General features: G+C 43.2%; 1 protein-coding gene across 3 annotated transcripts in view; it reads left to right on the top strand.

Moving 5' to 3' along the window:
- Positions 1–26,130, top strand: part of BLK (BLK proto-oncogene, Src family tyrosine kinase) — a 70,411-nt gene that overhangs the window by 31,840 nt on the left and 12,441 nt on the right. For all 3 annotated transcript variants that reach the window (XM_032332259.1, XM_032332261.1, XM_032332260.1), the window contains 5 exons: positions 18,129–18,237; positions 20,415–20,466; positions 22,505–22,598; positions 23,493–23,591; positions 24,746–24,849. In XM_032332259.1, coding sequence (XP_032188150.1) covers positions 18,130–18,237; positions 20,415–20,466; positions 22,505–22,598; positions 23,493–23,591; positions 24,746–24,849 — 457 coding nt within the window. In that variant the 5' untranslated portion in view covers position 18,129. The remainder of the gene's footprint in view (positions 1–18,128; positions 18,238–20,414; positions 20,467–22,504; positions 22,599–23,492; positions 23,592–24,745; positions 24,850–26,130) is intronic.

Genomic DNA, 26,130 nt, shown 5'->3' with positions numbered 1-26,130 from the left:
CCTCATACAGAGCTTCATATACATGGAAACATACAGCATGTTTTTGCATGTGTGTTTGGCTTCTTTGTCGTAGCACAATGCTCTTGAGATTCAAACAGGTTCTTATAGGTATCAGTTGTCAGTTACAACCTTAAATGTTTTAAATCCATTCATCAGCTAATGCATGTTTCAGTTGTTTTCAGTTGGGAGCTAATAAGAGTAAAGCTCCTAAGAACCGATGCATACAAGTCTCTGCGGTCATAGGGTTGCATTTCTCTTTGAATAATAACTAGAAATGAAATCTCTGGGCCAGAAGATAAGAATTTCCCAGACTGTTTTCCAAAGTCCATTCCATTTCACCTTACCATCAACATTGTAAGAAAGTAGCAGTTTTTCCACAGCCTTGCTGACACTTGATGTGATCAGTCTTTTGATATTAGCCATTCTCGCAGGTGTGTAGGGATATCCCACTGTGATTTTTAAATGTCATTCTCATAAAAGTCAATACTATTAAGCATCTTTTCACGTGCTTGCTTGCCATTCATCTATCTTCTCTGTTCTAGTATTTGTTCAATTGAATTTTTGTCTTCTTTTATGAAGTTATAAAATTTATTTACGTATTCTTATATCAGATATATATTTTCCCAGTCTGCGGTTTACATATTCATTTCCATAATAGTCCTCTCTCCCTCTCTCTCTCTCTCTCTCTCTCTCTATATATATATATATATATATGCACATACATATATATACACATATATATATGTATACATATGTATGTTTCTTTTTTTTTAGAGAGTGTGTGCACAAGTGGGGCTGGGGGGCCACAGGGAGAAGGAGAGAGAGAATCTTAAGCAGGTTCCATACTCAGCACAGAGCCCAACATGGGGCTCCATCTCATGACCATGAGATCATGACCTGAGCTGAAATCAGGAGTTGGATGCTAAACTGACTGAGTCACCCAGGTGCCCCAATAATAGTATCTTTTAAAATGTACAAACTTTTAACTTTGAAAAGTCCATCAATTTTTCTTTTACCGTTTATGGGGTTTTTTGTGTATTTTTAAGAAATTTTTATTTATTGGTGCCTGGGTGGCTCAGTGGGTTAAAGCCTCTGCTTTCGGCTCAGGTCATGAACTCAGGGTCCTGGGATAAAGACCCACATGGGCTCTCTGCTCGGCGGGGAGCCTGCTTCCCCCTTTCTCTCTCCCTGCCTCTTTGGCTACTTGTGATCTCTCTGTCTGTGTCAAATAAATAAATAAAATCTTTACCCAAAAAAAATTATTTATTTATTTGTCAGGGAGTGAGATAGAGAGCACAAGCAGGGGTAGCAGCAGGCAGAGAGAGAGAAGTAGACCCCCTGCTGAGCAAGAAGCCCAATGCAAGACTCAGACCCTGAGATCATGACCTGAGCTGAAGGCAGATGCTTAACTGACTGAGCCACCCAGGCATCCCTATAATGTATGGTTTTATATTCCAAAATATTTTTTTTAACTAAGCCAAAATCACAAAGATTTTCTGCTATGATATTTTTCTAGAAATATAACATATCCATTTTTAGCAACTTTTATGATTTTTTTTTCTTTTTGACTGGGTTTTAGCGATTTGATGATGATATAACTTGATGTCGTTTTCTCCATACATGAGGCTGATTGACTTTCTTGAATCTTTGGGTTTATGTTTTTCACACACTTGGAATTTCCATCTTTCATATCCTCAAAGACTTCTTTTTCTCTTCCAGCCCCTTTCTGATAATCCAATTACATTTTTTGGCCACTTAATACTGTCTCATTTCTCACTAGAGCCCAATTCTCTTTTCCCAGTTTTGTATCTCTCTGTGCTTCACTGCGGATAGTTTCTATTGTTGTGCCCACAAGCTCACTGGTCTTTCTTCTACAGGATATAATGTGCTATTGTTACCTACTAGAGGTGTTTTTTGGTCTGTTTTACAGATCACATTTTTCATCTCTAGACGGTTGATTTGTGTCCTTTTTATCTTTTTTTTTCTCTTCCTATTCTATTTCATGATTTTATTTTTTAAAAGATTTTATTTATTTATTTGACAGAGAGAGAGATCACAAGTAGGCAGAAAGGCAGGCAGAGAGAGAGGGGGTAGCAGGCTTCGCACTGAGCAGGGAGCCCGATGTGGGGCTCAATTCCAGAACCCTGAGATCATGACCTGAGTTGAAGTCAGAGACTTAACCAAGTGAGCCACCCAGGAGCCCCATATATCATGATTTTCAATTATACATCCCAGTCTATCTATATAATTTGTAATGGCTGTATTAAGGTTCTTGTCAACTAATTATATAGACTTGCTTTCTGGTTCTATTCCTGTTGATTTGTGTTTCTCCTGGTTACAAGTTATGTTTTTCTATTTCCTTGCAGGCTTAGTAATTTTTTCTTTTTTGAAATTGTATAATTAAAATACAGGGTTATATTAGTTTCAAGTGTACAACTAATGATTCAACAATTCTATACATTACCCAGTGCTCATCAAAATAAGTGTGCTCTTAATCCCCATCACCTATTTCACCCATCCCCCACCGACCTCCCCTCTGGTAACCACCAGTTTGTTCTTTGTATTTGAGAGTCTGTTTTTTCCCTTGGTTCATTTGTTTTGTTTCTTAAATTCCACATATGAGTGAAATCAAATGGTATTTATCTTTTCCTAACTGACTTATTTCACAAAGCATTATACCCGCTAGATCCCTCTATGTTGTTGCAGATGGTGTGCCTACTAATTTTTATTGGGTGCCAGATACTGATTTTTTTTTAAAGATTTTATTTATTTACTTGACAGAGAGAGATCACAAGTAGACAGAGAGGCAGGCAGAGAGAGAGAGAGGGAAGCAGGCTCCCTGCTGAGCAGAGAGCCCGATGCGGGACTCGATCCCAGGACCCTGAGATCATGACCTGAGCCGAAGGCAGCGGCTTAACCCACTGAGCCACCCAGGCGCCCCAGATACTGATTTTTATAATGAAGTTGAATATTGTTGTTCCTTTAGAGAGTGTTATTCCTCATTATGGCACACTATTAAGTCTCTTACGGATCAAACTGATCATTTCAAGGCTTGCTTTTTTGATTCTTAGAAATCATATCAATGTACATCAGTCTGTTTTGGACTCCTCTGCTAGCATTAAAGATAGAAATAAAATCATCATTTTGAACCAAAAAAAAAAGAGTCATCACCAAACCGAGGTCAACTGGATTTTCTTCTACATTATCTTCTAGGAGTTTATAATTTCATGTTTTATGCTTAGGTCATGATCCATTTTTAGCTAATTATAGTGAAAGGTATAGGTCTATGTATAATTTATTTATTTATTTATTTTTTGTCGTGTGGATGGCCATTTGTTCCAGCATTGTTTATTGAAGAGAATATAGTTTCTTCACTGAATTGCCTGGGCACCTTTGTCAATGACTAGTTAGCTATATTTGTGGTCGTCTATTTCACTGTTTCTTGGTACCCTGTTCTGTTAATTGGGATTGCTTTAAATCTGTAAATCATGTTGGAAAGAACTGAGATGATAATAATATTAGTCTTCCTGTCATTGTAAATGAAACATATATTTATTTATTTATTATTTAGATCTTTTTTTATTTCTTTCATCAGAATTTTTTAGCTTTCTTCATATACATCTTGTTCATATTTTGCTCAATTTATACTTTATTCTTTCATTTGTTTGAGGTAAATGGTATTGTGTTTTTAATTTCAAATTTCAATGCTTTATTGCTGTTATATAAGAAAGGAAATGACAGGTTGCCTGGGTGGCTCAGTGGGTTAAAGCCTCTGCCTTTGGCTCAAGTCATGATCCCAGGGTCCTGGGATCAAGCCCCACATCAGGCTGTCTGCTCAGGGAGGAGCTGCTTCCCCTTTCTGCCTGCCTCTCTGCCTACTTGTAATCTCTGTCTGTCAAATAAATAAATAAATCTTTAAAAAAAAAAAAGAGCAAATGTCTTTTCTTTATTAATCTTTATTCTGCAATCTTGCTATAATCACTTATTAGTTCCAAGGGGGTGTTTTTTGTTGTTGATTCTTTTGGATTTTCTACATAGACAGTCATGTCATCTGTGAACAGTTGTCTTTCTTCCTTCTCAACCTGTTAGCCTTTTATTTTCTTTTCTTGTCTTACTGCATTAGCATAGACTTACACTATGGTGTTGAATGGGAATGGTGGCAGTGAACATTCTTGACTGTTTGCTGTTTTCTAGGATGCTGCTTGACGTTATAATCTAGATCATTAACTTGGAACTCCCACTGTATCCATCTTAATATTTTTCAATCACATTTTTAATTCATAAGAACTCCTTTTTTCTGATTTTTCATTTTTCACATCAACATATTCCTTTTAAATTTATACAATATCATGTATAATCTCTCTGAGGACACTAATTATAGGTTTTCTTAAAAGATATTTTCTGCACTCTATCTCTGCTTTCTCCTGAATTATTCCATTTGTTTATTATTAACCCTCTCTTCAATATTGCTCAATGTCTTCTGATTCTTTTGATACTTGGTTGACTGTTTATATTTATGCATAAAGGACATTGTTCTGTATTGATAGTTGATATAGCTTTCCTCTGTAGCTATGTGAGACTGTTTCTCCATTGACCGGTTCCCTGAATAGAATGACAGACTGTGCATTTTGATTAAGTTGTGTGGGGTCTTCTGAAGGTGCAAGAAATAAGTAAGAAGGTAATAAGACTGGCTTCCTTAAAAAGTGATACAAGGTTTGTAAAGCTAATTGTACTGCCTGGGACCAATAATCATATTAGTTGCTATTATTGGCCATGGTGGAAGTGATGGTGGTTGTATCTAGATTTGTGAACTTCATACCTGCTAGAACATCTAAATCTTTTCCAGGCAAAAATTACTATTTTTATGTAGCCCAATCTACATGCCAACCTCGTATATATACTATCTTTATTCTTTACAGTAATTATTCAAGGTAAGCATACTATTTCCACTATGCAGATGGGAAAACAGGTTTGGAGTAAATAAATCACATTGCCTTTCAAACAGCTATTAAGCAGCAAAGCCAGAATTCCACACATTTCTGTGAGTCCCCAAAGTCAGAAAGTGCTCTCTCCACCACACCACTGTGTTGTCCCTCACACACTATTACTGAGTCTGGCCTTTCTGCTATGATGCCTCACTGGTTGATTTTTTGAGCCTTAATTGCATGCTTTTTTCCTCTTATTTTAATTCAACTTGTTTCAGGCTTTCATTCCTGAGGGATTTTTTTTTTTAATATGACTCTGTTAGTTTTCCCCCTCATTTTATATGTTCTGATTATCTAATGAACAAAATTTTTGAGTCTGCATATTGCTGAGAAAATATTGACTAAGAAATGCTGAAGTTAGAACCCTGAAGCATGCCACTATAGTCCTTCCTCGATGTGAGATTTATCTATTATTTAGCACTACTCAGTAAGGTAACTTACTTAGACAAATTTGCCTGGCCCTGGAATAACAAACCTTGCCCAGAATGAGACTTACAACAGGAATTATAAATAAATGAATAACTTGAAAAATCTCATCACAAGTGTCTTATTTTTATTACTTCCCATGCTTTGGAACAGAATGGGATCAGTCAGACTTCAAAGCCAGGTAGAATTGGTTTTTAAATATGTGGCTCCAATGGGGCACCTGGGTGGCTCAGAGGGTCAAGCCTCTACCTTCGGCTCAGGTCATGATCTTAGGGTCCTGGGATTGAGCCCTGCATCAGGCTCTCTGCTCAGCAGGGAGCCTGCTTCTTCCTCTCGCTCTCTGCCTGCTTCTCTGCCTACTTGTGATTTCTGACAAATAAGTAAATAAAATCTTTAAATATGTGGTTCCCTGTATGGTCTTGGGCAAGTCCTTAAACCTCACTGAACCTCAGTTGCTCTGTATGTAAAATGGGAGGAAATATGTCTGCTGTCAGGCATAGACATACTACATATAAAGCACATGGCATAGCCTCCAACCTTGAGGAAGAAGGAGTACTAGGCACTATGCTAGTACATATGTTCATGTAATAGGCAAATCCTACAACAAAGAGTTTTATATATTAATTTTAAATCTCTGTGTCTCTGGACATCTGTGTCTCTAAACCCATTCAATAATCACAATTGACCCCAAAACATCAGGGATCTGAGACTTTTTTCTTCGTTTCTTTTTCTGTCTTTAATCTTTTCCAGCTTCATCTTTGAAAGCATAAAATAAAGCCAATTTTTTCCAGTTCAAGTATGTGCTCCTTGCCCCCTAAAACCTGGTAGATAAAGGTGCTTCTCTGCACAACCTTCCCTTCTGTTTACACATTCCATCTCTGGGTTGTGTTTAATAAATGTTGGAAAGATGGCTCAAAAAGACTGAATGATGGATAGTGTCTTTTTTTTTTTTTTTTTTTTTTTAGAGAGAGAGTGTGTGTGTATGTGCATGCACAAGTGGGAATGGGATGGGGAGGTTCGGAAGGGCAGAGGGAGAGGGAGAGAATCTTATGCAGACTCCACACTGAGCACAGAGCCCAATGCAGGGCTAGATCATACAACCCTCAGATCATGACCTGAGCCCAAATCAAGGAGTCGAACGCTTAACCAACTGAGCCACCCAGGAGGCCCCAGATAGTGTCTTTTTAAAGAAGTCCAAGTCAAAGGGGTGCCTTCGTGGCTCAGGGGGTTAAAGCCTCTGCCTTCGGCTCAGGTCATGATCCCTGGGTCATGGGATTGAGCCCCGCATCAGGCTCTCTGCTCAGCGAGAAGCCTGCTTCCTCCTCTCTCTCTGCCTGCTTCTCTGCCTACTTGTGATCTCTGTCTGTCAAATAAATAAATAAAATCTAAAAAAAAAAAAAAAAAAAAAGAAGCAGTCCAAGTCATGAATAGACAGACCTGGGAAAATACCTGTGAACTCAGTAAGAGAGAACAAATCTTTGAAGACAGAGATGAGACTCAAATCCTTGTTCTGCACCTCAGTTTCTTTACCCCTCTGCCTTCAGTGTCCTGTCTGAGGACGAGGAGGATGATGGTGATTCTGTTTAGCTCACAGGATCATTTTCAAGTTTCTAAGGTACAGAGTGTGAAAATGCTTTTACAAACTGGCAAGTACCATAGGGAGGCTAGCTGTTATTACAGAAAAGGAATTATTTCCCCATGTCAAAAACTTGCAAAAATATGATAATACATAAACAATATCTGTAGGGAAGATAGAAAAAAATTCATTTCATTTAAAAACAAGATCACCAGCAGGAAAACTACAAGCATTATTTATGAAGGGTTCATATGAAGAAATACCCAAGCAGGCCATCTTTTTAATCTTTTTTACAAGTAATACTACAAAAGTGCAGCCAAATAAAGAAAGGGTCTTTGTGAAGTGGGGTTGGTGAACCTGTCTGCATCAGTATCACTGGGGATACTTGTTAAAAATGGAGACCCCCGGGGCGTCTGGGTGGCTCAGTGGGTTAAAGCCTCTGCCTTCGGCTCAGGTCATGATCCCTTGGTCCTGGGATCGAGCCCCACATCAGGCTCTCTGCTCAGTGGGGAACCTGTTTCCTCCTCTCTCTCTGCCTGCTTCTCTGCCTACTTGTGATCTCTTTCAAATAAATAAATAAAATCTTAAAAAAAAAAAATGGAGACCCTGGCACCCCACCCTGGCCCAAATATCAGAACTGCTAGCTAGGGCTAGGCCTCGGGAATTTGCAAACTCCCAGTTGGTTATACTGCAAACCAAGGTTGAGTACAGTTGTGCTAAGGAAGCATGATTGACTCCATCAGGCAGTAGTGAACTCATGATTTGATCTCTTGTTCAATTTTTTTAAAGAAAACAATGCCAAAAATTTTAGAAATTAAAAAGTAGATTAAGACCCATAGTCCCATCAATACAAAGTGCAACAGTAGTTGTATTTATGTTTTGGGATAACAGAGACATGTTTTAATTATCATTACTGTGGGTTTTTTAAAAATATAAATTTGCATGCTGTCTCCAAATAAGGGAATTTTATTCACAGGCTAGGAATTATAACAAGAACTTAGATATCAACACGATGCCATTTTTCCTCATAAATGTCTACCAAATTTCAAGCTTCTCCATGTCAGCAGAATCAGATGTGGGTGACTCAGTCAACATGTGTCTATATTTTACTTAACACAGATTCACAAGAATGCCGTCTTCCTTCCTGAAGCTTGCTCAGCACCCTCAAACATTTTACCACTCAAAAATCTTTTCTATTAACCCTACCACAGTGGGGAGTAAATTTCCACTGTGGAAACATTTTTACTCTACAAAGTTGAAATAGCCACATGTGTGTCTCCTCAATGTGCCTGAATTGGCAGTCAGTTTGACCAAGAGCACAACTATGTTGCAAGTTTAATCACTTCTAGCTTGCCCCCTGGCAGGGGTTCGTAAGCGCTGCAGGGGCTCTACGTGCTCAGCCAGGTGTCACAGCTCTGTATCTGGTCCTATACCAGTACTGGATAAATATGCTACTAGTATTTAAAGGTATCACCCAAGGTGGTAACTGCGGTTTCTTGAATAATTCCATCATACCCTCTACAATCCAGCCAGTGGAAAATACTCTTTCCTGAGCAAGGTTTCTATCTCTATGTCTCTGGAAAAGCACTATTTCTTTATATCCAAATACAACCCAACCCTGGTAGAACTCTACATGGCATTTTTTTCTTTCTGATCCTTTAATTTCTCGACTCCCTACTAACAAATGTGGAAGGAATTTGGAATTAGAGCATCAGTATTTAGTAATATTTAGTAGCCCTTAATGGAAACATTAGTTGAAGTGTCGATGAGGAACTTGGCAATGGAGAGATCAGACCAACATCACTTGAACCCAGATCTACGCTAGCATCATTAAAGTGGCATAGCCAGACAGTGTAAGCCTCCTATCAGGAGGAGTATGTGAAATCACATATGAGGCTAGCTATCACAGTATGTGATGTGGAGCACATAGTCCTTCCATAAGGCATCCCTACGAGAAAAAGATGAACCTGGATCTAATGGAACCCACTGAGTTAACTCTATGTACAAGGAATAGGGAGATAGAGAAACAAGTCATTATAAGGGAGCAAAATCCAAAATCCAGAATATTCTATAGGACCACCAACCTGGTTTTTACAAATGATGGCATGAAACTAACTAAAATGGGGGGTGTGGGCTACTCTAGTAGAGAGAGAGACAGAACAATCATATGTTATGTATGAAGTTTGTTTGAATCCCAAATAGGACAAACCAACAGCAAGAAGCCATTTTTGAGACAATTGGGGAAATATGAATACAGATAGGCTGTTAGATAATACCATGGAATTATTGCCAGCTTCGTTAGGTTGATAATGACATGTGATTATGTGAGAGATGTCTCCACATTTTAGTGATGCATGCAAAGTATGTGAAAGTGACATGGCATGTTTCAAGCCATTCGTTTCATTTCATTTCAGAAAGTTTCAATCCTTTATTTATAAAATGATTTGTCTTAATGTCAAGAAAGTAATGTACAATTATGGAATTGGGTGATGAGTATGTGGGTGTTCATTATTCTCCATATTTTTTTATACTTTGAGAATTTTCATTAAAAATCATTTTAATCTTGGGGCACCTGGGTGGCTCAGTGGGTTAAGCTTCTGCCTTTGGCTCAGGTCATGATCTCAGGGACCTGGGATGGAGTCCTGCGTCGGGCTCTCTGCTCAGCAGGGAGCCTGCTTCCTCTCTCTCTCTCTGCCTGCCTCTCTGTCTGCTTCTGATCTCTATTTGTCAAAATAATAAATAAAATAAAATCTTTAAAAAATCATTTTGATCTTAAAAAATTACATTTGAATTGTCCTTTAAGATCTAGCTTGTGGGGGCACCTGGGTGGCTCAGTGGGTTAAAGCCTCTGCTTTCAGCTCAGGTCATGATCCCAGGGTCTTGGGATCAAGCCCCGCATTGGGCTCTCTGCTCGGCAGGGAGCCTGCTTCCTCCTCTCTCTCTGCCTGCCTCTCTGCCTGCTTGTGGTCTCTATCTGTCAAATAAATAAATAAAATCTTAAAAAAAAAAAAAAAAGATCTAGCTTGTGTTTCCTTCCACGTGGAAGTGATTTCTTCTTGCTGAGCTCAAAAAACATCTTTTCAGTATGTAATTCTGTCTGTCTACATTGAATTGTTGTAACTTGGGTATATGTCTCACCTCTATCCTGCCACAAGGACGGACTCTGTCATTATTTCTTCTCTCCGTCTTTGCCTGACACAGTACATGGTTGACAGCAACTGAATGAACACAAGAATATAGAGCTCTAAGAGCCAGCACTACTGCTATTTCACGTTCACATGTGGAGGGAAATATGAGGCAGCCTCATTCAAGCTGAGTTATCTTGAAGTTGAGACTCGGAAAATGGGTTTCAATTCAAGTTCTTTGGCTCCTTTACTGATTCAGAGTCACAGGGCCATTACTATACTTTTCTCAACTAGGAAAGGGATGAAGCACTAATGACTTCATGGGGGCAGGACTTGGAATTCCTACATGTTGGAAAAGACGTAAAGGAAGAGAGAACTCACTGAAGGGAAGCCAATATCTCGTCATGGCGGCGAACACCTGGGCTGAGCCCTGGCTTTGCAGATAGGCTCACCTGTTCCCCCTTGATGCTGCCCACCCATGCCTGACAGGTCAAGTCAGAAAGGTAAAGTTTTTAGCAAATAACAAGGCAAGGTTTCCAGACTGCAGACTTAGGAGCCAGTCAGAACTGCATGTAAGGCCCACCGCACTGCTTGACCTGGACAGACACTTTCATGTCCCAAGTTCATCTCTCTGTAGAAGGAAAGTAGCAGTGCCTATCCCACACTGTTACTGAAGAGATTATTATTGATAAATTGTATATGTGGAAAAATAGTAAATCATTTATCAGACACTGACTTCAGACCAGACACTTTCTGAGATGGCCTAAGAGCCTGTAATAACTAATTTAATCCTTGCAACACTCTGTTGTAAGTAGTTATTCTCACAAAACTAAGAGACAGAAAAGTTGAGCAACTTGCCCAAGGATACACAAGTAGGAGATAGAAAAATCAGGATTCAGAGCTCAGTATTCTTGTCCCCTGTGCTATGTGGTCTCCCTCAAACTTGACAGCAAATGTAGCATGTCTGGCTTAGTGTCTGGCACCCGGGAAATACTTAAGACGTTATAGTATTTGCTATTTAAAAATGTAAACCAGAGTCAACCTGACAACTTCATGCATGAGACTTTTTTTTTTTTTTTCAACCAAATCATCCCCCTGCATCTAAAATAACATGTCTGGGCTTCTGGAGCAACAAGTGTAGGTGGAGGGACTCAGAGCCATCAACACTCTTCTGGACCACACAACAGCCACCATCTACATTGGCTTTGTGCCCCTGCCCACCACCACCAACAAACACCTTGGCTTCCAACACCAGGGCCTCAGAAACCCCTCCTAAAAAGAGGTGGTAATCCCAGTGCATCCCAGGGCCATCTTTGGGCATCATAAGGCTCTGGAGAGTGAAAGTGTCACCCAAGTTGCTCTAGGCGTCTTCTAGTTAATATTTATTTAGCACTCTCTATCCTCTGTTCTTTTCCTGCTCTCATCTTGTTGGTTTGCATGACAACCATGAAAGTTATGTGCAAGCTGTTAGTCTTGACCTTTAGAAAACCTACATATTTGTGTTTCGCTATCCCAAAACATTTTCCATATGTTGCATTGAAGCTTGAGCACGTCAGCTGGTTGAAAGAACGTTCTCAGCATCACAGGGGCTGGTGACCGCCTACTAAAAGCTCAGTCTTGGCAGAGCAACCATTTTTGCCTGGATAGTAGTGTTTGCACAATTGGTTTAATACTTCGGTGCATTTTTCTCTAATTTAACACAAATAGTCATAGAAATTGCATCCATAATGATGGGTGAGCTCCTAATTTAAAAACATCTGTGAGAGGCTGAAAATAGATGGTGAAGATATGCCAAATAGACAAGACATAATTGAGAATTTCATAACATGGCTTAATTCTGCAGACAACTGCTCTTTACCCACAAAACAACAAAGTCAATTGTTTGATTTCTTTTTTCAGCATTCACCATTGAGTATGCTTTTTCAGGAAACCTTTATTTATGAAACAAGGAAAAGTTTCATACCTCCCCTTATAGATAAGGAGACTGAGACTCAGAGAGATAAAGGGGTTTCCCCGAGTTCACACGGCCATATATAGGTAGTTTTGAGCCCAGGTTCCTCGAACCCCCAGCTACCTGCACTGCACCAGGGAGTTGGGAGAAATCTGCCTGAGTGTGCCCAAACTCCAGAGGGGCACACAGCCCCCAGACCTCTCCACTCCAGTAGCAACCGCAGAGGTTTCTCCTCTGGATGAAGGGCTTCTGAGGCACCTGGCAGCCCCCCTGGAGAAAACGGCAGGGTATCTGAACCTGAACCTGAACTGTGGGTTAAGGGTGAGGGAGCTTCAGGCAGGGCCACTTGTGCACCTGCTTTGAGCAGTGAGTTCCAGACAGTACCAGGCAGAGAACAGCCTCCAGCTCCTGGCCCTTCCTCCTCAGTGTGACCTTAGCAAGCCACCTCACCACTCTTCTCTTCAGCCATAAAATAAGGATATTTGTAACCAACCTATCGATGTTTTCATGAATATCAAATAAATCATATACACCAAGTGTTTTTCCACCTGTGGACTGCTGGGCAACTGTAAATACAGGGTTTCTAATTTCTCTATTTTTAGTTGCTCCCTCCACCACAGCCCCTGTCAGGGTGAGGCTGTAGGCCTGTCAGGCTTTGAGCATCTCCCCTGGGGCAAACACTGACCTCCCTGCTCTGGTCAAATTCTGCACGGGGGGCTTGAATCCATTCCAAATAAACAAACAGAAGTTCCTTGCCTCACCTTCCCCTCCTCTTGCTAGCCGTCCCCCACTACACACACATACACAACACACACATATGGGCACACTCGCGACATTGATACATGCACCGGTGCACATGTGTACACCCTCTCACCTTCTCTCCCTCTCTGTGTCTCTCTCTCACACCCACACAGACACACAGACTCACACATTTCTTCCACCCAGTCTTCTCAGTGCAAGAAAACCACCTGGAGCTACCCAGGACACGCATGTGTTACACTTTGGTTTTGCATGGACTTCTGCATTTCCTGGCTCCGCCCAGCCTGAAACTGTTAAAATATCACAGCAGGGGGGCAGCCCCAGCCCCCAGACACAGCTCTAGTCGTCACAAGGCCTCCTGAGTAGCTCTAGTCCCCAGTCAGAGTCACTGGGGTAGAGGGACCCATAGAGAACCTATGTATGCACAGAAACCGTGGAAAGTCATCTGTATATACACCGCTAAGGAGGTGAAGGACAAAGAAGTACGAGTAGTGGGTAATTTGATTTCAGGAATTTTACTTTCTGTCAAGTTGTTTAAACATTCAATTATGTTGTTTAAGTGGACGAAAATGTTTGTCAGGAAGTTTAAAATTGGTGGCAATATGGCTGACCAGATATGGCTGATCATTTGGGCCGTGGCAGAAGCAGAAGTCCAAGTTGGAAAAATTCTAGAAGCTGCTGCCTGCTGACCCTTCATTGAGCCAGGAGGTCGGGAGAAGTCAGGAAAGGCGTGAGGCTCAGGCAGCCCTCATGGCTACTCAGTGGCTGTTCTTAAGAACTGGGGATGACCCTGGCTCCAGGCCTTATGCCTCTCTGTTGCTGGACCAGGCACTGGTATTCTCTTTTTCTGCTGGTACGAATAATATATGCTTCCTATTAAAGAATTCAAGGAACATGTAAAATTATATGAAAGAAGGTAATAAGTTACATGAAGTCCTATCACTTGAAATAAACAACATTAACATTTTAAGAAATATCTTTTGGGGCCACAATATGTGCGCGCGTGTGTGCGCGCGCACACACACACACACACACACAGAATTTTTGTAATTTGCTTTTGTTTTGTTTTTTTCATTTTCCACCTCCCTTGTCTGTCTCTACCTCCCTCACCAATAATGAAAGTAAACAACTTTGCGTTCATCCTCCTAAACCTCTCTTCATGTAACATAAAAATGTGTGCGTGTCTGCATAGAGGTTTCTTTTTTCATTCTTTGGTATTTCCAAATATTGAATAATTTTATGCACCTCTGTGCATCTTGCTTTTCTCATGTAACAGCATGTTCTAGAAAAGTCCTCTTAGCTTCACTTGTAAAGATGTATTACATTCTTTTTAAGAGTTGTATAATATATTAGAGATTTTAGAGTGCATATTTATTCAACAATTCCCCAAATGGTGAGCAGTTGCAGAGTTTTTTTGTTTTGCTTTTTGTAGCTACCAGTATTGCTGCAATAAACATTTTTATATTGCATATATTCCTACATAGTGATGTTTGATTAGTCTCTGAGATTCCCAGAAGTGGGATTGTAAATTTAAAGATATATGTATTCTTTAATTTTAATAAAACTGGAAAAATTTCTACACAGTCAGTAATATTTCATATTTTATTAGTCTGATAAATATCTATTAAGTCCTTACTCCTTGCCAGGCAATTTGGATTAAAAAATGAGTTAAGATAAAGATCCCAGCCTTCACTGAAGGTTGATCCTAGAAATGCAATGGGTAAGAAGAGATGAATGAAAGAACAGTAATTATATTAAATACTTTTGTACCAGGAATGTATGAAAACGTAATTCTCCCTTGCTTTCCCATCAACAATTGGTATTATCATTCCTTTTATTTTTTCCCCAATCTTATTGATGTAATGTGAATGTTTTATCTTAATTTGCATTTCTTAATTTGCATTTAATTTAACATTTTTCATGTTTGTTTATCTAGTGGGATTTGTGTTGGATGAACTGACATTCACAATCTTTATTCCTTTTTTTTATTGAGTGTGTCGTATGCTAGACCATATTCTTGTTTAATTACATGAGCTCTGTGTATATTATAAATACACATTTATCTGCAGTATGCCTTGCAAGTCATTTTCCCAATCTATTGCTCAGGTACTGACTTCATAATAATTTCTTTAGCTATAGAATACCTTTCTCTTTTATAAATTTGTATTTTTGCTATCAGTATGTCTTTTTGTCCTTTCAGCTTCTGACTACCCTTCATTGTTCATTGTTATTTCCAAACTCTGGGTCATATATATAGTCTCCTAAATTTTCTTTCAATTAAATTTTTTTTAACTTTTTAATATTTTTTCAGTACATGTGGAATTTATTTTTTAATATGGTGTGAGGTAGGGGTTCGATTGCTTTTTCTTCTAGGTAGACAGCCACTTGTTAAATGTCACTTATTAAAATCAACCATCAGTGCTCCTTTGAAGTAAAATGTATCTTTTTCATATATGCAATTCCAAATGCTCTATAATCTGTTTGCATGCTTATTATTCTGCTCCATTGATAATATGTCTGTTCTTATTCCAATTTTATGCTGTTTTGATTACAGTCTACTTTATCATTATTTTAAAGCTAGATTAAAACTTTATTTGGTCAAAGAAAATTTCACATAACTTTATCCAATTAAAAATTGTAATTGTTGGGGCACCTGGGTGGCTTAGTGGGTTAAAGCCTCTGCTTTCGGCTCAGGTCATGATCCCAGGGTCCTGGGATAGAGCCCCTCGGCTGGCTCTCTGCTCAGCAGGGAGCCTGCTTCCTCCTCACTCTCTGCCTGCCTCTCTGCCCACTTGTGATCTCTATCTGTCAAATAAATAAATAAATAAATCTTTTTTTAAAAGTTAATTTAATTATATTAGGAAAAAGAAAGAGGACATAAGAAAGAGAAGATGTTGAAATAATTACAGGACAATACTACATAAAACTTTATGGCAACAAACTGGAAAATGTGGAGGAAATCAAAAATCTGTAAATCATATAAATCATAAAAATGGTGCAAGGGAGAGGAAAAATGGGAACTGACAAATTCTTGTAGAAGAAATTGGAAATCTACTTAAGGACCTACTTTTTATAAAAGGACCCCTTGGGGGCGCTTGGGTGGCTCAGTGGGTTAAGCCGCTGCCTTCCGCTCAGGTCATGATCTCAGGGTCCTAGGATCCAGCCCGGCATCCGGCTCTCTGCTCAGCAGGGAGCCTGCTTCCCTCTCTCTCTCTCTGCCTGCCTCTCCATCTACTTGTGATTTCTCTATGTCAAATAAATAAATAAAATCTTTAAATAAATAAATAAATAAATAAATAAAATAAAAGGACCCCTTGGAGTTCTAAATAGCCTTTAAAAAAGAGAGTCCCAAGGTTATTAAACAGTTCAAGACCATAGGAAAAAGGTGGACAGCTCCCTTGTATGTTATAAAGCCAGCATTATCTTGGTGTTAACTCCTCATACACAGAACCCGTTCAGGAATATTGATTCTCATTTGAAATAAAATATTGGCAAATAAGATCCATGCATGTATCAAAAAGACTAGTGAACTGTAACCAAACAGCTTTTATTTCAGAATGAAGAGAAGTTTCAGTAGCAGAAAATTTATCAACAGAATTCATCACATCAACATATTAAATTATCATATTAAAAGATACTCAATAAGTACCTGATAAAATTTAATATCAACTCTTTTTTTTCTCTTTAAAGATTTTATTTACTTATTTGAGAGAGAGATAGGGAGAGTACAGAAGAAGAGTGAGAGGGAGAAGCAGACCATCTGCTGAGCAGAGAGCCTGATGTGACATGAGGCTCAGTATCAATTCTTAATAAAAACCCATAATCCCTTGTGCAAAATTCTGATACCAAAAAAAAAAATCTCTGAAAACTGAAATGTTGGCCCATAACTTTGGTACAAATTTCATTTAAAAAGTCCCATTCTTTAGAAATATGAAGTATTGCAAGCCCTGTACCCAAGGCATACCTCAACTAAGTATTCATGGATAATTTATTGTGGCTCTCTGTCCTGTATTTAAGATTATTATAGTCTTCCTTATCTTCAAGGAGAGTTTGAGGAAAAGTAATATGAGACATGTGCTTTCACCTTTCTGGAAGAAAAGCACCACTGCATTTCATTAAATCTAAGACACCACTGTTTGGAAGGCTAGCATTTATTTTATGTATGACTGACATAGGGAAAAAAGATGCTGCTAACTACTTTATGAACCATCACTAGTTATAAAACACATCATGGTTTCAGAGATACTGAAATGTGAAAAAAAAAAAGGTTGGGGTGCATCTTGGAATCAAAGAAATGCTGTGAACACCTCCGAAAGCAGTCAGGAATGCTCCACCAACTGCACGGCCCTTCAGACAAGAGCAGGAAGGCAAGGTCCTTTCCTCTAAATGTCTGCCTGTTGGGGATGGGCCAGGTGTGAGGTGGAGTGGAGTAGCCAGTGGTCAGCCAGGACTCCAGAGTTGGCTCTTCAAAGGTTAAGTGACCATGAACCAGCTACAAAACATGTCAAACCTCAGTCTGGGACGGTGATAACGCCTATTTACGCTTACTTTAAAGTGGAAAGGATGACGGAGACAGGGTTTGTGACGTTCCCGGTCAAGTGTAAGCTCCTCTTAAAGAACCAGCCCTGGAACGGAGGCAGTGCTGATGTCCTGGTGACGCTGCCTGTGGTCTCTAGCATCTTTCCCACTTCTGTCGCTCTATGATCCTTTACTCAAGAAGAATCTTGGCTGTATTTCTCTCACCTCTAAGGAAGTTTCTCTGAGATTCCTGAGAAGAGGCAGTTGGCCTCAGATGCCTGAACCATCCCTGGGGCCTGAATTTATAGCCTTTCACCTGAAAATCTGAGATGGAAAGAACCTCAGCCATGTTCTTACACGGGCTGGGAGAGGGACGTGACCTTCCCATGTAATGCAGACTGTGGCAAAATGAAGACTAGAACCCAGACCACCAGAATCATCATCGGACACTTTCCGGATGCCAGGGCTCCTGTCCCGAGGGCACTGGGGTCCACCCCAGCAGTTTCTGGCAGTTTGCTCAGGCAGATGATCTCTGTGTCCTAAATCCAGTCATTCCTTCTCTCTGGACCACTTCTTCCTGCTCTGGGGGGAAAAAGACAATGCAAGCTTAGCCTGCCAGATCCCCTAAACGGATTCCATGTTCTGATTTTGACTTTCATTGCCCTCCCACTTCCATCCCTCCTCCTCTTCTCTCTAATTGGCCATCCCGAAGGGGCTGGGGGAGCTCTTCTGTACCGAGGCTCTGAAGGCCTACTCACGTCGCCAGTCTGCTGTGTGTTCTCCGACAGGATGGGAGTGGTGAGCAGCAAAAAGCAGGTGAAGGAGAAGAGTAAGGCCCGATGGAGTCCTGTGAAGGTCAACACCCAGAGCAAAGATCCCCCACCACTGCCGCCCTTGGTGAGTGATGGCTGTTCCCAGCCGGAAAGGGAGGGGGAGGAAGAAGAGCAGAGAGCACATGCTTGTCTCCAGCCAGCACCAGGGCCATCTCTAAATAATTCAGGGCTCTGACAAATCTGCCCCTTGCCCCTGCCACCAAAAGTGGCAGCCACCTCATGCTGGTGTGGCAATATAGTAGAAGATGTTTAACAGCCAGAGTGCCATGTTTACCCTGAATAGCTGTGTGCTTTGAAGCAGGTTACTTAACCCCCCTATGCCTCAGTTTCCGCATCTGTAAAATGGGTATAGTGGAAGTGCCTTTCTGATAGGGAGGTAACAATATGTGATGTATATACAACCATGCAATTCCGTAACATACTACCCTTCGAACAGAACCGGGCATGTGTAGTCCCCAGTAATTCTTAGCCGGTTCTTATTTCACAAGGGCAGCCTTGAAGAGAAAAAGAAATCAAAAAGATCGAGAAGAGGGTGTGGTGGGAATGGGTCTGAGGCTCTTAGCAACGTCTGCTCCCCCACCCCTACCCAGAAGCTCCTGGACAACAGTCCCCTTCCTAGCACTGCTACCCACCTTCCAAGGAGTTACTCTCCAGGAATGAGGAACCCTAAGACTAGCTACATCTCTCCAGCAAACCCTCAGCTTCCCGTGGAGCCTGAGATGCTGTTCTGGCTTGTTTGCAGAACACTTAGAACCCTTCCACAGAGGCTACTACATTCCAAAGAGGCATTTTTAGATGTCTATTTGTGACACTCCCCTCCCCCACCTGGCCACCTATCCCTTTTTGGTTGGGGGCAGTTGGGAGTCATGCCTGGAACCTGCTCTCTTGCTCTCTGCCTCGGGGGGCACATTCAACTGCCCATCAATTTAGTCCAACGGTAACCTGATGGGACGTAGGATTGCTAATCCCACTTCTTAGACAAACAAGGCATTTTATCTGTGTCTCAACTTAACACAGAACACTGAGATGCTTGTTGAATGAGTGAATGATGGCTCGATGACTTAGACTGAGTAATATCGCCAAAGTTACATGCTAATAAGTTATAGAGGCTGGAATGTTTTAAACTTTGTTTTTTAAAAGACTATTTATTTATTTGAGAGAGAGAGAGAGCAAGCATGAGCAGGGGCAAGGGTCAGAGGGAGAGGAAGAAGCAGACTCCCCGTTGAGCAGGGAGCCTGACATGGGACTCGATCCCAGGACCCCAGGATCACGACCCCAGTCGATGGCAGATGTTCAACTGACTGAGCCACCCAGGTGCCCCAGAGTTTTTAACTCTAAAAAAAAAAAATCATATGATATATTCTAACTGTGGAGAAAAATTATAAACACTCATTATCCCACTAGCCAGCGATACCCAGAGTTAGCACTACAGAACCCCTGTTCCCAGACCCTATTGTTGATGTTATTTATATTACATGTTTATATTTTCAATGGAGCCATACTGTATGTACCATGTGGCAAAATGCTGCTTCAAAATTGTGTTCAATAAATATGGAAGACAAACAAAAAATACTCATAACATGTCCATCAGATTAAAAGGATAATGAAATGAATACCCAGCACAGCCCCTATGGTCTTCAGGAGCAGTGACCATTGTCCCCACCCAAGTCCATCCCTCACCCCAGGCCCCTACCCTGAATGTGTCCATCATTCCTTAGCTTACCGTTTTGTATCATCACATGTGCATATACTCCCAAAGACTGTTTAGTTTCTTCTGCCGGTTGTGAACTTTTGATCGAATCAAACAGCCTGTATTCTTCTGAGACGTGGTTGTCAGATCTCCCATTACATCTGTGACCTTCATCCACGTTGATGCGCATATCTGGGCTCAGAAGTTGCCACAGCGGCGTAGCATTTCCTTGCATGACTGTGCCCCAGTTTGCCTATTTTTCTGTCATTAGTCCTAAGGACAATTTCCACCTTTTACAATTCTTATGTATTATTGTAGTTTTGCTGGGAACATTCTTGTGCATGGTTCCTGATACACTACAGAAGTTTCTCTACAGGGTATATACCTAGGGATGTATTTGTTGAGTTTTAGGGAAATACGCCCTACAGAGCCCCTGGGTGACAGGTGCAACAGCCTCCCAGCCCAGGCCTTGGGTTTGGGGGGTGTGGAACTACTGCAGCGTGTGTGTGTGTGTGTGTGTGTGTGTGTGTGTGTGTGTGTTTCTGCTGCAGGTGCTGTTTAACCACCTGACTCCTGCACCTCCGGACACGTGTCCAGACCAAGGTAAGAAGGGGCTGCTTTTAAAGCCGAGGCTCTCCAGGCCATCTGCTCTGGGCCCAGGCTCTGTGCAGGCAGAACAGGGGCTCAGCTGGGAGCAGCTTCCTGGAGAGGACATGGGAGGCCTTCCAGGGTCAGAGAGGCAGAGGCTATGGGGAGAGGCAACTAAACCAGGCGTAGCGAGGGGTGTGGCCCAACTCTGCCCCAGGCTTCAGCTACCCACGGGGGGGGGGGGGGGGGGGGGGGGGCTCCAGGAACCAAGACCCAGTTCCTGTATCTGAGCCTGGGTGTTTTTTTGTGTTTTGTTTTTCAAAAAAGAACTACAAACTATAAATGAGACAAAAAGAAAAATGTTACAATAAATACAAACAGCATAAAAAACAAAACTAAGCTTTCTTTTTTTTTTTTTTGAAGATTTTATTTATTTATTTGGCAGACAGAGATCACAAGTGGGCAGAGAGGCAGGCAGAGAAAAAGAGGGGGAAGCAGGCTCCCTGCTGAGCAGAAAGCCTGATGCGGGACTCGATCCCAGGGCCCTGGGATCATGACCTGAGCCAAAGGCAGAGGCTTTAACCCACTGAGCCACCCAGGTGCCCCCAAAACCAAGTTTTCAAAGATTCTAAAGCCCCACCCTCAAAGGGTGAGGGCCGATGGGTCTGCGTATTCCCTCCTGCCCTGAGTTTGTTCCGAGAAAGATAGAAAGCATTATCTTTCTCCGCAACTTCCCCACTTTCCAAAGCTGCTGCTGGCCTTCTGACCACTGACGCCACCCTCCCTCACCCTGTCTCTACTGCCACTCTGGTGGGTAGGACAGTGGGGATTGTGTAATGAGTGACCATGGCCCTCCTGGGTCAGGGGTTTGGAGCCTGGGGGGGCGGGTGTGACTCACAGGATGGTCGCTTCCTTCAGAACTGGCTTGCAGGAGCATGAGGAGCTCTGACAGCCTGGGTCCCTCATTGTCTCACCCGGCATGCACTGAGCAAACAGTACCCACTCTGTCCAAATACTGGGGAGGCTATAAAATTGAGTAAGACGTGGCTCCTCAACCTGAGAGAGCTCAGAGTCTGTCAAGCTCCCAAACAAAATTCTGAAACCAGATGTTTCTCATCTTGGTGTTTCTCATCCTGCTGGGACTCACGACTGATTACCACAAGGCTCATCCTTCATTTCCTACTTGGGGCGGGGGGGTGGTTGGCGGTTCACGGCCCCAGCAAGGAAGCCCTGGACAAAGCAATAAACTAACAACCTTTGATGCAAAGACTTGAATCTTAGAACTGGAGGTGGGGGGCATCGTCATCTATTCCAATCCCCTCTTCCCCCCATGGGGAAGTGACTAGCCATCACACCACACATCGGTGACAAAGTTGAGTCATCCGCTCCCAGGTGAGCGAGGTGGTCTCCAAGTGACCTTTTCCAGTGGCTCTTGGCTCCCCAGAGCTAGCAGGAAAGACCTCCTTACTCGCAGTGGCCATTCGGATGTCCATTCCTGGGACTAGCAGCAAGTCAGGGTACCACCTGCCAGGAGCACAAGGCCACAGTTACAGGTCAAGGTTATAGCAGCCACATTCCCAAGACCACTACCCTCTTTGGAATAGAGGTGGGGAGGGGCAGCTGGCAAAGAGGAAGAGAAGGGAAGCTGATGTGACTTTGAAGCAATAAGGAATCAGCCAACGCTCATTCCCAAACTTGGGATGGCAGCCTTCAGCCCAGTGCAGCCAATCTCCCTAAATCTTTGGGCTAGCCAGTCCCTGAGAGGGTAGCTCTGGGCCTTAGGGCTTTCATGTGGAGACCAGAAGGGATGACAGGATGGACTCTAGGGACAGCCTGTCCTTATTCCCGGCAGAAAAGTTAGAAGGTCAGTCTGGTAGACAGGAGATTCCCCTGCTGCCTCGGTGAGGGAGAAAGCACACCACAGCTTCCCCTCTGTCCCTGTGTCCTCCTGACCTCATGACAGCCAGAGATGGCCCACAGCACAGACTCACCCAGCCCCTGCCCTCACTCTGCTGGGCCCAAGCGGTGCACATCTCTTCCTTGTTCCCTCTAGAGGAGCGCTTCGTGGTGGCCCTGTATGACTACAGCTCGGTGAATGACAGGGACCTGCAGATGCTGAAGGGGGAGAAGCTGCAGATTCTGAAGGAGTAAGTTCCTGGAATGCGGTCCTGTGGTCAGGGAACTCTAAGGCTCCCTATCACAGTGGGACAGCCACCCAGCCGTCCAGTCCAGTCACCCACCATTTCTTTTTACCTTGACCCAGTTTTCTCCTTCTATCTACCATTCCACAGTCTTTCTCACAAGGTGGCTTCCACTCACTATCTCCCACTTCACTGTCAAAATCATACTTCTCCTTCAAAACTACCTCCAACATCACCTCCTCCATGAAGCCCTCCTGATGGGCACAGCGCTTGCCTGGCTGCTCTGCCACAGGTTTGTGTGTCTCCCTTGCCAGCCAGAACCTCGCACAGGATTCTGCTCATGAAATCATCTTTACTTAATTTCTAGGGCTCCCTCTCAGAAACTCCTCCAAAGTCTGCTCTCTCTCTAACGTCGGGCTTGTTCTGTGGAGCCTGGAGGTTCTGCTTTTGTTCTTGAAGTTCCGCGATGGCCTTGAGCCCAAAGCACAAAAGCCTGAACCTTCTGGGCACACGTGGGCAGCCCGGCTCCTCCTTTGGGCAGCATCTCTCCTCCTGCTATTGTCTTTCCTGTCTGGTTCCGACGCACTCACTAAACTCTCAATCTGTCCCAGTAACCAAGAGGAAGGCTACTCACGGAAGACAGGGGCCCTCTGGCGTGGTCAGGCTGTCTGGACAAACTCTTCCTCTGGAGTCTTCACCAACCCCTTCCTCCCTGGACCAGTCTGTGAGATGCTTAACAAGTTAGCACCTCCCCACTGAGCAACTCATACCAGTTCCTTCTCATCTGCCCTCTGCATCCTCTGCCTCAGGGATGAGATCGGAGTTAGGGAAGGGCTGTGAGCTCCCCCCAGAGATACCCACAGGAGTCACTATGCCATTTTGGTTTTCCCTTCTCTGTAGAGTTGGAGACTGGTGGTTGGCCAGGTCTCTCATCACTGGAAGAGAAGGCTATGTGCCCAGCAACTTTGTGGCCCGAGTGGAGACCTTGGAAGTGGAAAAGTAGGTGGACACACGGAGGGCCCTTCAAAGCCGAGGCCCACTTTTTGCTTCTGCCCTGGGGGCTGCTGGGCAGGGAGGGGTCGGAAAGGGACTGAAAGCTGAGCCTCTGGGAGCATAGCATGGAGGGAGCTAGAAAGGGGCATAACTGGGGCTGCTGGGGAAGTATTATCCACAGACCCAGACAGCCTGGTGCTCAGGGAACTACTTCTCTGTGCTCACCTCACTCTTCCCATCTGTGAAATGGAACTGCTCCTCCCCTGATTTATTTGGATGTAAATGTCCCTACAGGCCCATGACCTTGCAAGCTAACCTTGAGGCACGATGATTAGCTCCATCTCCTCCAGGGCCTCCGACGGGCAGGACTCGGGTACTCACAGCGTGGTGGCCTCGCTCAGAATTGGCCTCCAGAAAGCAGTACTCCTCAGAACCCTCATAACCCACTTCTGCACAGAACCAGTCACTCATTCCCTCCTACAACATGCACTGAACAAACAGAACCCAGACTCTGACTCTGTCCACATGTGGAGAAAGCTGTAGAAATGAGTAGGATGGGGCTTTTTCCCTGAAAGAGCTGAGAGTCTGTTAAACTCGTGAGCAAAGTGCTGGAACTGGGTTAGTGGCCTTACCTGGTATCCCTCATCCAGCGATGGTCGCCCTTGGGAGGATTCTCTGTCTGGCACTGCCAGGCCTGCACCTCTCCCTGGAAGAGTGTGTGGGGTCATGGACACTAACTTCCACACTGATTGGTCCCTGCTTGAGAGGAACATGGCGGGAATCTGTGCTCTGAGGGTCTCAGCACTTTGTGGAATTCAGGAATTCAGACTTGACCTCAAGGAGGGGCTGCTTTGAGGGAAGGTGGTTGGGTACATTTTCCCAGAGTAGAATTAACAAAGAGCACCCAGAAATGTTCTCAGTTCAAGAAAGCAGTAAGTCCATCCGCTGATGGGAAGTAAAAAGAAGAGGGGGCCCAGGGGCCAAAGGGCATTTCATGAATCAAGATGTGAGGAGTGTTGTGATTTCAGGGTTAACCTGAAAACAGGAAAACGCTATTTTGGGGGGCAGGGGAGTGTACAGCTTAGAAGGGGGGCATGGATAAGAGTATTCCAAGGAGTATGTTCGGCCTCTGAGGTCTGCCTGCCTTTTCTCTTTCCCAGATGGTTCTTTAGATCAATTAGCCGGAAAGATGCTGAGAGGCAGCTTCTGGCTCCAATCAATAAGGCGGGCTCCTTTCTTATCAGAGAGAGTGAAACCAACAAAGGTAAGCATGGTGCCCAGTGTACCCTTCCTGTGCAGTCCCCAGGAAGCCCCCCCACCCCTGAGGATGCTTCTGGGAATGCCAGCCAGGGGGAACCTAGAGGCTTCCGGGCCTCCTGTCTCCCTTTCAGTTCAGGCCCTGCCTAGCCAGCCCATCTAGTGTCCAGAAGCTGAGTGCCAACCTGGTGCCAACAGGTCTCTATGTGCTGGGCTGGACATGAACAGGGTGCAGGTAGGAGAGGCAGCTAGAGAGCTGCTCCCGCCCAGGCCACTGTGCATCGTCTCTGGCTCAGTGGGGACACTGAGGCTGATGAGGTCTGAAGAGAGGGAGAGACCCAGAGCCACGTTTTGGAACCAAAGGATTTGGGAGCCCATAGACCCCTTAGAAATCATCTCAGCCAAGGCACTTACAGGCACCTGGAAGGTGACAGAGTTTGGAGAAAGGCCCGTGGCTGGGTATGAAAGACTGGGGTGGCCATTGTGGAGAATGGGGAGCACGCATGGATTCAAACCCCCCGACTGACCAAAACATTTCTGCCACCGCCCGCAGGCCACCGGGCTTTCTCTTTCTCTTTCATTTGTTTTTCTCTTCTTCTTTCCTTCTTAAAGTTCCCTTTGTTACAACATATAAAGCATACAAAACTTGCATAAATTATAAGTGAGGGTATAATTACAGGAAACACCTGTGCAGCCACAGGAGAGCGAACACTCCAGACATCCACAGCCCTTCTCACCACTCCACTTGTGTGACTCAACCTACCCACCCCTCCCCCAAGAGAAATCATGGCTATCTCAACTCTTAAAGAAATTCTCTTTTCTTTTTCTTATTTTTTTAAAGATTTTATTTATTTATTCGAGAGCGAGAGCCCTCACAAACAAAGGGAAGGACAGAAGGAGAAGCAGACTCCCCACTGAGCAGGGAGCCCAATGCCAGTTCTATCCCAGGACCTTGGGATTGTGACCTGAGCTGAAGGCAGATGTTTAACCAACTGAGCCACCCAGGTGCCCCAACTCTTAGGGAAATCCTTTCTTGCTTTTCCTTATGGCTTCACCACCCATGGTTCCTGTATTCTTCAACTTGATGCAAGTGGAACCATACTATTTTTATTTTTATATGTCTTGTCCCTTCCACTTGACATTGTTTGTTATATTAATTTACTAGGCCTGCTGTCATAAAGTACCAGAAACCGGGGTGGACGGCTTCACAGAAAGAAACTGTGTCATGGTGCTGGAGGCTGGCAGTTCTAGATAGAGTTGGCGGCAGGATTGGTTTCTTCTGAGGCTT

Source organism: Mustela erminea, chromosome 2 (assembly GCF_009829155.1).
Source record: "Mustela erminea isolate mMusErm1 chromosome 2, mMusErm1.Pri, whole genome shotgun sequence".
In the NCBI taxonomy this organism is placed as follows: domain Eukaryota; kingdom Metazoa; phylum Chordata; class Mammalia; order Carnivora; family Mustelidae; genus Mustela; species Mustela erminea.
This window is presented reverse-complemented; position numbering and strand designations above follow the sequence as displayed.